This window comes from Neofelis nebulosa, chromosome X, assembly GCF_028018385.1.
Source record: "Neofelis nebulosa isolate mNeoNeb1 chromosome X, mNeoNeb1.pri, whole genome shotgun sequence".
Lineage (NCBI taxonomy): Eukaryota > Metazoa > Chordata > Mammalia > Carnivora > Felidae > Neofelis > Neofelis nebulosa.
Window position 1 is genome coordinate 97,378,065 of NC_080800.1, and position 13,363 is coordinate 97,391,427.

At 45.6% G+C, this 13,363-nt stretch overlaps 1 protein-coding gene and 1 long non-coding RNA gene across 4 annotated transcripts in view; one reads left to right on the forward strand and one right to left on the reverse strand.

The window, feature by feature from the left end:
• The window catches only part of IL13RA1 (interleukin 13 receptor subunit alpha 1), a 68,234-nt gene that overhangs the window by 26,812 nt on the left and 28,059 nt on the right, over positions 1-13,363 (forward strand). For all 3 annotated transcript variants that reach the window (XM_058714244.1, XM_058714245.1, XM_058714243.1), the window contains exon 5: positions 10,662-10,849. In XM_058714244.1, coding sequence (XP_058570227.1) covers positions 10,662-10,849 — 188 coding nt within the window. The remainder of the gene's footprint in view (positions 1-10,661; positions 10,850-13,363) is intronic.
• LOC131502958 (uncharacterized) lies at positions 2,196-3,388 on the reverse strand. The gene is made up of 2 exons (XR_009257286.1): positions 2,856-3,388; positions 2,196-2,757 (listed from the first exon to the last, which is right to left on the reverse strand). It is a non-coding gene; the product is annotated as an uncharacterized LOC131502958 (long non-coding RNA).

Genomic DNA, 13,363 nt, shown 5'->3' on the forward strand with positions numbered 1-13,363 from the left:
CAAAACTGAAAAAGAACAACCTGTTTTTTTGGCTTTATTTATTATTGTTTTTAATTGAGGTATAATTAAAATACAATGTTCTATTAGCTTCAGGTGTACAACACAGTGATTCAACAATCACATCTTTTAAAAAAAATTTTTTTTAATGTTTATTTATTTTTGAGACAGAGAGAGACAGAGCATGAACAGGGGAGGGGCAGAGAGAGAGGGAGACACAGAATCTGAAGCAGGCTCCGGGCTCTGAGCTGTCGGCACAGAGCCCGACGTGGGGCTCAAACTCACGGACCGTGAGATCATGACCTGAGCCGAAGTCGGACGCTTCACCAACTGAGCCACCCAGGCACCCCAACAATCACATCTTCTTTATTGCTATTCTTTTCACAAACCCAAGAAGGGGGCAGTGTGCTTCAGTAGAAAATGCATCTGCTTTTGGTGTCTACTTTCTAAAAATATCTTTAAAAATTGTAGATCCCTAGGATGTTGCAAAAAAAAATGCACAGGGAGATCCCAGTGTACCGTTTATCTGTCTGTAACCAGAATGCAATATCAAACCCAGAAAGTTGCTGTGGGTACAATCCACCCACCTAATTCAAATTTCACCTGTGTCACATGCAACCGTGTGTGTGTGTGTGTGTGTGTGTGTGTGTGTAGTCCTATGCAATTTTATCACATGTGTAAACATAGAATAGTTCCATAACCACAAGGATCCCCTGAGTTGCCATTGTATAGCCATACCCTACTCCTTTCTGCACCCCCTCACCCTGCATTACTTTCCCCCAAGTCTCTGACCTCTGGCAACTACTAATCTGTTCTCTATCTCTATAATTTTGTCATTTCAAGAATGTTACTGGAATAGAGGCGCCTGGGTGGCTCAGTTGGTTGGACGTCCAACTCTTGGTTTTGGCTCAGCTCATGATCTCACGGTTTGTGAGACCGAGCTCCACGTTGGGCTGTGCGCTGAAAGCGTGGAGCCTGCTTGAGATTCTCTTTCCCTCTCTCTCTCTCTGCCCCTCCCCCGCTCATTCTTTCTCTCTCAAAATCAATAAATAAACATTAAAAAAAAAAAGAATGTTACTGGAATAGACTCTTAGAGCATATGACTGTTTGAGGGTGACTTTTTTTTTTAAACTCTGCATAATACCCTTGAGGTCCCTCCAAATTGTTTTGTGTATCAGTAGTTCATTTTTTTTAAATTTCATGGTATGGAGGTACCAGTTTGTTTAAACATTTATTCCTTGAAGGATATCTCCATCGTTTCTAATTTTTTGCAGTTATGAATAAAACTGCTATAAATTCTCATGCTCAGGTTTTTATGTGAACACAACTTTTTGTATCTCTGGAGTAAATGCCCAAGAGTGCAATTGCTGGGTCATATGGTAATTACATATTTGGTGTTATAAAAACTGCCAAACTATTTTCTAGAGTGGCTGTACCAGTTTGCATTCCTACCAGCAATGTGTGAATGATGGGTGTCTACCTTTCAAAAGGAAAATGATATCATGCCCAGGGATAAAAAATAGGTTGGCTCAACACCTGAAACTATTGTAACATTGTATGTAAAGTATACGTCGATAAAAAAAAAATTAGGGAAGCAATAAGAAAACAACCATTTTTGTTTGTTTTTGTCTTTAAAAATTTTTTTTAACATTTATTTATTTTTGAGACAGAGAGAGACTGAACATGAATGGGGGAGGGTCAGAGAGAGGGAGACACAGAATCCGAAGCAGGCTCCAGGCCCTGAGCGGTCAGCACAGAGCCCGACGGGGGGGCTTGAACTCACGGACCGGGAGATCATGACCTGAGCCGAAGTCGGCCGCCCAACCGACTGAGCCACCCAGGCGCCCCTGTTTTTGTCTGTAGAGAGAGGGTGTGAGTGGTGGGGGAGAGGGGCAGAGAACAAAAGGGAGAATCTTAAGCAAGCTCCACACTCGGCATGGAGCCGGACCCAGGCCTGATCCCACGGCCAGGGGCGGAAATCAAGAGTCGGACGCTCAACTGACTGAACCACCCAGGTGCCCGGAAAACAGCTTTAAAAAAAAAGTAGGTTAGCTCCCCCCAAAATAACTTCTATCTGAAGTTTGTGAGCACATCTGCAAAATTTGTTAAATTTCTAAATTCAACTTTAAGCACTTCCTTTCCTTTAGAGCCTAGAATTATTAGCAACAGAACAAGGCAGAAAGGACCAGGTTAAACAGTTCAGTGCAATAAAACTTTATTTGGCACACATTGTGGCTACAGCACTGAATAGGCAGCGGAGATAAGAAACGTGGCTCTTTGCTCGTGAAGTTTGAGATGTGGAGGGGGAGACATCACCCGGCGCAGTTACGTGTATAAAAATACGTGTATGATGAAGGCTAGCGGAGGCACAAACTCATTTTAGAAGCTAGTGTGGATCTTGGGGTGGGAGCGGAGCAAGGCTGGGGGGGCTTTGATGAAGGGGGTGGACTGCACAGATGGTGGGGGGCTCTCCAGGGCCGGGCTCTGGGGAGGAGTGTTCAGGAAGGGGTGTGTTTAGTCACTGTGATACCAGGCTATGGACGCCGGAGATCTTGCATTGGCTGTGTGCTCTCCACATGTCCCTGTCCCCCTTTCGGTCCTTCATTCAGACTGCTTCTGACACAATGGGGTGTGGAGGGCCGTGTCCGGGACTTCTGAAACTATAGCATAAACACGGGGCTGGCTCCCGGAATGTCCATTTGGCCCGATGACTTGATGAGAACTATTTTTGGTATCTCCGGGCACTCTGTGTCTCGTGGACTAGAATGCAGAAAATCACAGGACCGTTTGGCCAGGACCTTCCAGGGAGGCCCCGGGGACTTGCATTCACCTCCCCCCTCCCCACCCTGCCGGCTCACAGGGCACTCCTGACAGCGTTGAGAAGCACTGCATGTGAGGCCAGATGGCACTGATGCAGTGTGGTTCAGTCTTGAGGGTGTCTTTCTTTCCTCCGAGATCAACAGTTCTCGTGTGAGACATTGTAGTTTTACTTGCCCGCTTGTGGCACTCGTTTCTGCTTTCATCAAAGCCCGGCAGCGGCGGCCCGGTGGCTTTGCCATAAGGCCCACACTCCTCAGCACTACGGACAAAGCCCTTTCTGACCGCGCTCCTTCCTGGCCTCAGCCTCCTCTCTCCCCTGCGCACCTCCAGCCTCTTGCATCCTGCCTGCCGGCCTGGGCCGAGCTCCTTTCGGTTCCTCAAACAGACCCTTCAGACACTCCAGCACAACAGGGGAAGCACCCTGCATCCCCTCCCAGCCCAGCCTTTGTCCTTTCCCCTCTGCTTTGCCCTATTCTCAGCTAACACACCGCTTCCTTCACAGAAAGCCTCCCTTGGCCTCCGAAGTCTAGATACGTGCCGGGTCGTCATGTCCCACGGTACCTTGCATTTTCCTGCGACATAGAACTCAGCACAATGTGTTGTCACTTCCTGTTTACTTATCTCCCTTGAGAGCGGCTGTGTTTTGTTACCCTCAGTGGCTGACACATGGCAGGTGCTCCAGAAATAAGTTTTAAATGCGTGGTACCATCCAAGGAAGCTTGGAGAACATTTGGGATTGGCAGGAAGGCTTAGGATGGGTAAGCAACTCCAGGAGCATTTTAGTTCAGGAGTTAAAAGAGACAAGCATTGAGTAGATCGGACTCCCCAAAGAATTGCTAGCGAAGGGGTCAGAGAACTAAGCCTGCGGGGCACCTGGGTGGCTCAGTCGGTTAAGCATCCGACTCTTGATCTCAACTTCAGGTCTTGATCTCAGGGTTGTGAGTTTAAGCCCTGCATTAGGCTCCATGCACGGGAGAAAGAAAAAGAAAGAAAGAAAGAAAGAAAGAAAGAAAGAAAGAAAGAAAGAAAGAAAGAAAGAAAGAAAAGAAAGAGAGAGAGAGAGAAAGAAAGAAAGAGAGAGAGAGAAAGAAAGAAAGAAAAGAAAGAAAAGGAAAGAAAGAAAGGAAAGAAAGAGAAAGAAGGAAGGAAGGAAAGAAAGAAAGGAAAGAAACAAGGAAGGAAAGAAAGAAAGAAAAGAAAGAAAGGAAAGAAAGAAGGAAGGAAAGGGAAGGAAGGAAAGAAAGAAAGAAAAGAAAAGAAAAGAAAAGAAAAGAAAAGAAAAGAAAAGAAAAAAGAAAGAAAGACTGCTTCTGACAATGTTGCAGTGCAATCTGGGGAGAGCTGTTACTACAGTCTTAGAAGTTGGTAGCATCCTTGTGTTTCTTATGCTGTTAACTCCTTGCTTTCCCAGGAGTTGTTATGGGAAAAATCACAGGGAAAATCTTAAAACAGTCTGTGTCTATAGAAGGTTCAGAGGAAGGAAGGAAAAGTCTTAAAGCTGTATCTCATTCCATGGCCGACTGTGCAGGAAAGTAACTGGGTTATAGGAGTCAAGGTGTGCTAGAGGTTAACGCAGGCCACATCCTAGGGGTTCTTTTTTTTTTAAGGTTTTTTTTTTTAAGTTTATTTATTTTGAGAGAGAGCAGTGGAGGGGCAGAAAGAGAGAGAGAGGGAGAGAGAGAGAGAGGAATCCCAAGTGGGCTCCTCGCTGCCAGTGCAGAGCCCTACCTAGGGCTCGAACTCATGAAACTGAGATCGTGACCTGAGCCGAAAGGAAGAGTCGGACGCTTAACCGACTGAGCCACCCAGGCGCCCCTGTCCTGGGAGTTCCTATAAGAGGAAGAGCGGGAAGTGCCTTGAGGCATGCACTGGCACAAAACAAGTCTCCTTGCAGACTGCAAAACCAGCACCCCCTCTGGGTGAATAAATTACAAAAAATTGGACCCACCGATTTTGAAAAAGCATTCTTCTTCCTCTGGGTTGAAGCGTTTCCCTTCCTCTGGGCCGCTGCAGCATCTTGCCAAAGCCGGCAGCAGAGAGTGCTTGGGCTGGCTCTCAGCCCTCAGTTGCCGCCTCTGTGCAGAGTATAATCTACAACCCTAGGAGGTGGCTCAGGAAGCCATCTGAAGAGAGTGGTGGTTGACTGGTACCTGAGGGGACAGGTATCAGGGATACCACTCTTGTTATACGTATTCCCACCATGGGTCATCAGAGTGGACTCCTTCTCCAGTATATGTGACCTGTGCTAACACGGAAGCCACAACTCACCTGTGACTATTTACATACCAATTTGAATTAATTAAAGACCTGTCGAATGAAAACTTCAGTTGCTCAGTCTTACCAGTCAGTTTCCCACGTGGCTAGTGGCTCCTGCCTTGGACAGCACAGATAGCGAACATTTCCATAATCCCGGGAAATTCTGTTGGACAGTGCTGGTACAGAGTCTATATCCTTCTGCCCTCAGCACCCCGCAGCTTATTCTTTTCTGGAGCCACACTGCCTGGGTTTAAATCTTAGCCCTCTTCTATGCTAGCAGTGTGATTTGGGGCAGGCCCCCTGTCTCTAAGCCTCAGTTTTATAATCTGTTAAATGGGCACAGTCACACTAGTGCTGCCTCTTAAGGTTGTTGTAAGGGCTGTTACTGTGTGAAAAGCGTTTGGAGCTGTACCTCACTGCTAACACACACCGAGTGAGCACTCCGTGCGAGGGAGCTACATTGTGTTTTTATTATTCATCCGCACTCCCTTGCAGGTGTAGCCAGTACACACTGCTGGCTTCTTCCACCACTTGGAAGAATCAGGAGCTAGTTCTTACCTCCTCCTCCCCTGCCCTCCCCTAGAGAGATCCTTCCCAACCAAAACCACAAAAGAAAGGCAGATGCATGGCTCGTTTGCTATCAAGTGCTTGGAATTGGTTTAGGTACCAGTTTAAATCATGTCAAGCAGTCAGAGATGGTTTCCCTAATCCCCAGTTAGGAGATGGAGAATCACTTTGAAACTCCAGGGCTGTGACTTCGGGTCCTGCAGGGCTAGTCTGGCATTACACGGAGCCTGACCTCAATAGCTACAGACTAGCTCTGCCAGTGAATTTTAGGGAATTTTGTACCACATTAATCATCTTCAGAGTTGGGGAAATAGTCTTTAAATTTGTCCATTTCCTCCTTATCCCTATAGTGTGAGTCCATGGAGAGTTTCCGTGTGTGAATTTTAGCAGGAAGCACCTGAGTGCCTTCTAGCTCAGGTTCTTATCTGATATTTCACAAGAAGTCCCCAAAAGTTGTCTATTCGAAAGCCAATATTTCCCCTTTTGTTCTTTTTTCTAAATTACAACCGATTTTTTTTTTTTAATTTCCTATCTGGGATCCATGAGAGTATGTGAAACACTTGGGGTACAGAAGTGAGAAAAGAATCTTAAAGATTAACCACTAGAGAAGTTCCTTTCATGAGATGAAAAAAAATTAATTTTCTGCATATATATATATATATATATATATATATATTTTTTTTTTAGTCATGTAACAAAAGTCTCATAAGTTTCTTCAGTCTCTGTTTCTGGGTGTGGGCAGAAAACATTCCAGGCCTGTCTGAGCTAAAAACTAGCCACGGCACTAACTTAGTTTTTAAGGCTGTGTTCATTCATGAACTACAGAGGCCTATGACCAGGAGAAAAACTTTATGTACTGTCTCTTAAGGGGCAAGAGCATTTTAGGTATTTAAATATTTCTTTGCATAGCGTTTGAGGGAATAAAATACATTAGATCTGAGTTTGGGGATTTGTTTTTTTTTTTTAATTTTTTTTTTTCAACGTTTTTTATTTATTTTTTTGGGACAGAGAGAGACAGAGCATGAACGGGGGAGGGGCAGAGAGAGAGGGAGACACAGAATCGGAAACAGGCTCCAGGCTCCGAGCCATCGGCCCAGAGCCCGACGCGGGGCTCGAACTCACGGACCGCGAGATCGTGACCTGGCTGAAGTCGGACGCTTAACCGACTGCGCCACCCAGGCGCCCCTGGGGATTTGTTTTTAAAGACTTTTTTTTTTTTTTTTTTTTTTTTTTTTTTTTTGTAGAGAAGTTTTAGGCTTGTAACCAAGTTGAGGGGAAGATAGAGATTTTCCAAATACCCGCTGCCCTCACAATTCATAACCTCCCCCATCATCGACATCCGTCCCCTCCCCCCCCATCAGAGAGATACATGTTTGTTACAGTTGACGAACCTGCACCGATACATCCTGATCACTCAAAGTCCATACTTTACCTTCAGGCTCACTTTTGGTGTTGTATATTCTGTGGGTTCGGACAAATGTATCATGACATGTATCTATCGTTATAATATCATGCAGAGTATTTTCATTGCCCTAAAAAAATCCCCTGTCCTCTGCCTGTTTATTCATCTTTCCCTCTACAACGCCTGCAGCCGCTGATCTTTTCATTGTCTCCGTAATTGTGCCTTTTCCAGGATGTCGTAGAGTTGGAATCATACGGCATGTAGCCTTTTCACATTGGCTTCTTTCACTTAGTTAATACACATTTAAGTTTCCTCCATGTCTCTTCATGGCGCGATACCTCTTTTTTTTTTTTTTTTTTTTTTTTTTTTCATGCTGAATAACATCCCGTCGTGCGGATGCACCACGGTTTATTTCTCCGTTCGCCTGCTGAAGGGTGTCTTAGTTGCTTCTGAATTCTGGCAGTTATGAATAAAGCTGCTATAAACGTTTGTGTGCAGTGTTTTGCACTGGCGTACGTTTTCGACTCCTTTAGGTAAATACCAAGGAGCACAGCTGCTGATCACATAGGAAGAGTAGGTTTAGTTTTGGACGAAGCCACCAAACTGTGTCCCAAAGCGGCTGTACCATTTTGCATTCCCCCCAGCAGTGAATGAGAGTTCCTATTGCTCCGTACCATCCCCAGCGTTTGATGTTGTCAGTGCTCCGGATTTTGGCCATGCTAATAGGTGTGTAGTGATATCTTGTTGCTCTAATTTGCATTTCCCAGATGACATATGATGTGGGACGTCTTTCCATAGGCTTCTTTGCCATCTGTTAAATCTTCTTTGGTGCCGTGCCTATGAAAGTCTTTAGCTCATTTTGTAACTGGGTCGTTTTCTTATTATCTTAAGAACTCTTGGGGCGCCTGGGTGGCTCAGTTGCTTGAACGTCCGACTCCTGATTTTGGCTCAGGGCATGATCCCAGGGTCATGGGATCAAGCCCTGCATCAGGCTCCATGAGCGGGAAGCCCGCCGAAGATCTTTTCTCTCTCTCCCTCTGCCCCCTCTCCCCTGCTTGCACTCTCTCTTTCTCTCTCTCTCAAAAAAATTCTTTGTATATATATATATATATATATATATATATATATATTTAATTTATTTAGTTTTTATTTAAGTAATCTCTACACCCAACATGGGGGCTCAAACTCATGACCCCAAGATCAAGAGTCACATGCTCTTCTGATGGAGCCAGCCAGGCACCCTGAATTCTTTGCATATTTTATTTTATTATTTTTTTTTTTTTAATTTATTTTTTTTGGGACAGAGAGAGACAGAGCATGAACGGGGGAGGGGCAGAGACAGAGGGAGACACAGAATCGGAAACAGGCTCCAGGCTCTGAGCCATCAGCCCAGAGCCTGACGCGGGGCTCGAACTCACGGACCGCGAGATCGTGACCTGGCTGAAGTCGGACGCTTAACCGACTGCGCCACCCAGGCGCCCCTCTTTGCATATTTTAGAGAACTATCCTTTATAAGATAGACATGTCTTTTGCAAACATTTTCTCCGAGTCTGTGGCTTCTTTTTCTTACTCTCTTGCTATTCATTTTTACAGGGCAGAAATTTTTTTTTGATGTTTGTTTATTTTTGTGAGAGAGACAGACAGAGTGCGAGCAGGCTCCAGGCTCTGAGCTGTCAGCACAGAGCCCAGCGCGGGGCTCAGACTCAGGAACTGTGAGATCATGACCTGAACCAAAGTCAGATGCTTAAGCGACTGAGCCACCTAGGTGCCCCAGCAATTTTTAATTTGAGTGAAATCTAGGTGATTGATTATTTCTTTTATATAGATCACATCTTTGGTGTTATATCCAAAAAAAGTCGCTGCCACACCCCAGCTCATCTAGGTTTTCCCCAGTGTTATCTCCTAAGAGTTTTGTACGTTTGCACCTTACATTTAGGTTTGTGATCCATCGTGAGGTTGGTTTCGTGAATGGCGTAAGGAGCGGGTCAGGATTCACTTCTTGGCACGTGGACATCTTGTTGTTCCAGCACCGTTTGTTGAAGAGACTATCTTTGCCCCCGTTGTATTGCTTTTGCTCCCTTGTCAAAGATCAGTTGACTCTATTTATGAGAGTGGATCTGAGTTTTATAAAACCTGATTTGCAGCAGAATCCCCTGGAGACATGCTGTCAAAGTGCTCACTCCTGGGCCCTGGGCCACACCCGCTAAGTAGGAATCTCAGGAGAGGGCTTGAGGAATCTTCATTGTATACGGCTGTAGGTGATTCTGAGGTAACAAGTCAAGAGTTTGGGACTCGTTACTCCTGGTTCGTTTTTAAATCTGTCTTCCATTCTGTGGAAACCTTTGCACGACTCCCATTGTGGCTGACGTAAGGCTTGACTCTGTCTTCTGCCAGGTAGTACAAGAGAGAATCCTTGGATAGCCTAGACAGAAAAGTGTAATGAGTGCCTTCTGTGTGCCTGCGCTGTGCTAGATGCTGGTGATCAATGGGGAAAGGTATGTGTAGAGGTTCGAAATGGGAAATGAGACACCAGCAGACCTGGTTACAAAGGCATTGAAAGCTACGTGGTGGAGTAAGACACTTAGAAAACCACTGTATTCCGGAACGTTCACCTGGCAGTGATTGGAAGGCACTAATGACAAAGGTCAGGGGGGTCAGTCTGAAAAAGGCAGGAAGCCTGAAGTGATTAGGGCGTGAGACAAGGTGAGGGTCACAGGAATGTCGCAGGAGAGACTCCAAGAAGCTTTGTGGGGGAAGAAATGACAGAATTTGGTGATAGAATATAGGGAAAAGAGGGGGGGACGGAGGGGGGAAAGGGTGATTTCAAAGGCTGTAATCTAGGAGCCCAGAGAAAACGAGCTCTGACTGATGGGAACGGGGAAGGTTAGAAGAAAGGCAATTTAGCAGGGAAGAGAGGGCATAAGGACATTGGCTTTGACGCCAGAGTGGAACACACAAATGGAGCAGTTAAAAATCTGGGACTGGCTCCAAGGAATCCCCAGTGTAGAAATTCTAGTTGAGGGATTGAAATGGTAAACCGGGGAAAGATGGATGAGGGCGTAAGCAGTAGAAAGGAATGTGCACAGGGCCGAGGACTGGATGTGAACCCTCTGAGAAGAGAGAAGGGGGAGGAGAAGCCAAGAAAACAAGGCAGGCAGACAGAAGGGCCAGAGGAGAGCCACGGAATTCAGCACGTGAGACATTTTCAAGAAGCATACAACTTCTCATCCTGGCCTCGGAACATCCCTCATACAGACGAGGGAAAGGAGGCAGGGATCCATAGCTATTGAAAGTAGCAGGGGTCGGGGCGCCTGGCTGCTTCAGTCGGTAGAGCATGTGACTCTTGATGTCGGGGTTGTGAGTTCAAGCCCTACGTTGAGTGTAGAGCTTACTTAAAAAAACAAACAAGTGTTCATCGAAAAGGAACCTTCGTTTCTTCCTAGAGTATGAAACAGAGCCACATTATAAAACGGGGTTTTAGGAAAAGCTATCTTTCCATATTGCAAATACTGCTTTTCGTGGTCCTCTTCAGTCACTGAAAAGCAAACAAATGTCTGCCTTTGTTTCCTGAATACCTTGTTACAAATAATCCAGAAGGTTGTCTCCTTATATCTTGCAGGCACAGCAGCCTGGGAAAAATTCTTCAATGTGAAAACATCTATAGAGAAGGTCAACACATTGGTTGTTCCTTTGCTTTGACTAATTTGAAGGATTCCAGTTTTGAACAACACAGCGTCCAAATAGTGGTCAAGGATAATGTGGGGAAAATTAGACCATCCTTCAATATAGTGCCTTTAACTTCTCATGGTAAGTTTTAGAAGTCCTGTACGACAGTGTGGATAAAAAGCATTACGTCTTTTGAACAATCAACACAGATACTAAAAAAGTGACGATTCTGGTTTTAGGATTTTCCCAGAAAAAAGGATTGCATTTATGTATACCTTTATTTGAGTTTTTTTAAAAGAAGCAGGCTTGCAAATTCTAATGGTTCTTGAGCCCGTGTGTCACATGTTTTGTTCTTATTTGCTTCTGAGTGTGTTCAGACTTAGAGCACACAGTTAGCTGTAGAACCGAGATCGGATACAGGCTCTCTGTCTTTTAAGATCCGTTCTCTTTTAGGGGTACCTGGGTGGCGCAGTCCGTTAAGTGCCCAACTCTTGCTTTCGGCTCGAGTCGTGATCTCGCAGTTCGTGGGATCGAGCCCCGTGTCGGGCTCTGCACTGTCAGCTTGAGATTTTCTCTCTCCCTCTCTCTCTCTCTCTCTCTCTGCCCCTCTCCACCCACCCCCCCATTTCAAAATAAATAAACATAAAAAAAAAATCTCTTCTTTTACTTATGATACTTGAGAGTCTCTTAGTTGAAAAAAGGACTGGACTGGAGGAGGAGTGACCAGAAGTGATACTCAAACCAGCTGATGTGCTGGGCAGCACAGGCAGCCACCAGTCAGAACAACCAAAGCAGCCGAGTGTTGGCCCATTAGAAAGAGGCCTCGAGTTGAAAACAAAATGTCTGCTTGAGGTCCTAGGTCTTCACATCGGACAAAGCATATACACTCTCTTTCAGCGTTTCCTGGAGAGTCCCTCTGACCTCAAAGGATTGTCATGAGTTCCAAATGATGTGAGGTATATACGTGTTCTGTAAGCCCCTAAAGCAGGCTACTGTAAGCATCATGTGTATTTATGTGTTGCAAGGTCCCAACAGGGAGCTCAGATTCTGGCTGAGAGAGATACAGAAAATATATCAGCAGATAACCATGCACTGACCAGGTTCCCAAGTCTGCGACTGGAACACTATTTACCACTCCTTCAGATAGTCGTGGAAGTGAATTCTACTAGTGGACCGAAGGCCAGGGGAGTGAGGTCATGGTAACCTGCCAAGTGGGATAATCTGAGCCCTTCTCTGTCCTGCCCCTCGCTTGGCCGACTGTCCTTGATGGACCTTTCAAAGCTCGTTTTCCTACCCTTCTTCCTGGAGATTAGTGGTGCCAAAAAGGGAGATCCTCCGCAGCTGGGAGATGATAGCTTCAAGTTGTTTTCTGTCATTGTCCATTCTCTTCCTCCTCCTCTTCTTCGTCGTCGTCGTCTTCTTCTTCTTCTTCTTCTTCTTCTTCTTCTTCTTCTTCTTCGTCGTCGTCTTCTTCTTCTTTTTATTTTTGAGAGAGAGAGAGAAAGCACGTGCAAGTGGGGGAGGGGCAAAGAGATAGAAGGAGGCAGAGAGAATCCCAAGCAGGCTCCGCACTGTCAACGTGGAGCCTGATGTGGGGCTCAAGCTCATGAACTGTGAGATCGTGACCCGAGCTGAAATCAGGAGTCGGTCTCTAAACTGACTGAGCCACCCAGGCACCCCCTCATCCGAATTCTTTTCTGTTGCTTAGTCTTAAGCATAGTTGACTCATTAAAAAGTAAATGGACTAGGCTAATTTTTTTACTTTATTTAAAAAAAAATTTAATGTTTATTTTAGAGAGAGAGAGAGAGAGAGAGCGAGCACGAGCAGGGAAGGGGCAGAGAGAGAGGGAGACACAGAATCCAAAGCAGGCTCCAGGCTCTGAGTTGTCAGCACAGAGCATGACGTGGGGCTCGAACTTGTGAACCACAAGATCATGACCTGAGCCAAAGTCGTACACTCAACCAACTGAGCCACCCAGATGCCCCCTTTTTTTACTTTATTTTTAATTGTGGCTATAATCATATAACATTAAATTTCCCATCATAACCATTTTTTAAAAATACTTGCTTTTAAAGTTTATTTATTTTGAGAGAGAGAGAGAGAGAGAGAGAGAGGGAGAAAGTGAGTGTGGGGGGAGGGCAGAGAGAGAATCCCAAGCAGGCCCCGAACCATCAGCATAGAGCCGGATTCAGGGCTCGAACCCATGAACCGTGAGATTATGACCTGAGCTGAAAGCAAGAGTCGGTCGGTTAACTGACTCAGCCACCCAGGCACCCCTCCCGTCGTAACCGTTTTTGACTATACGGTTCAGAGGTGTCAAGTATATTCACATTGGCATGCAATAGATCTCTAGAACTTTCTCAAATCTTTTTAGAACTGAAACTCGATGCCCACTAAACACTGATTGCCCCTCCCCCAGCCCTTGGTAACCAGCTTTCTATTTTCTATGATTTTGACTCCTTTGGGTACCTCTTCTGGGTGGAATCCTACAGTGTTTGTGATGGACGTATTCCACTTATTTCACTTATTTCACGGTCCTTGAGGTTCATCCGTGCCGTGGCGTGTGACAGAGACTAGGCTAATGTTTTAATTGGGGTCTTTGCGCAAGTGAGTGGCGCCTGGGGACACCCCTCGTGCCCGGTGCCCCCCGTTAT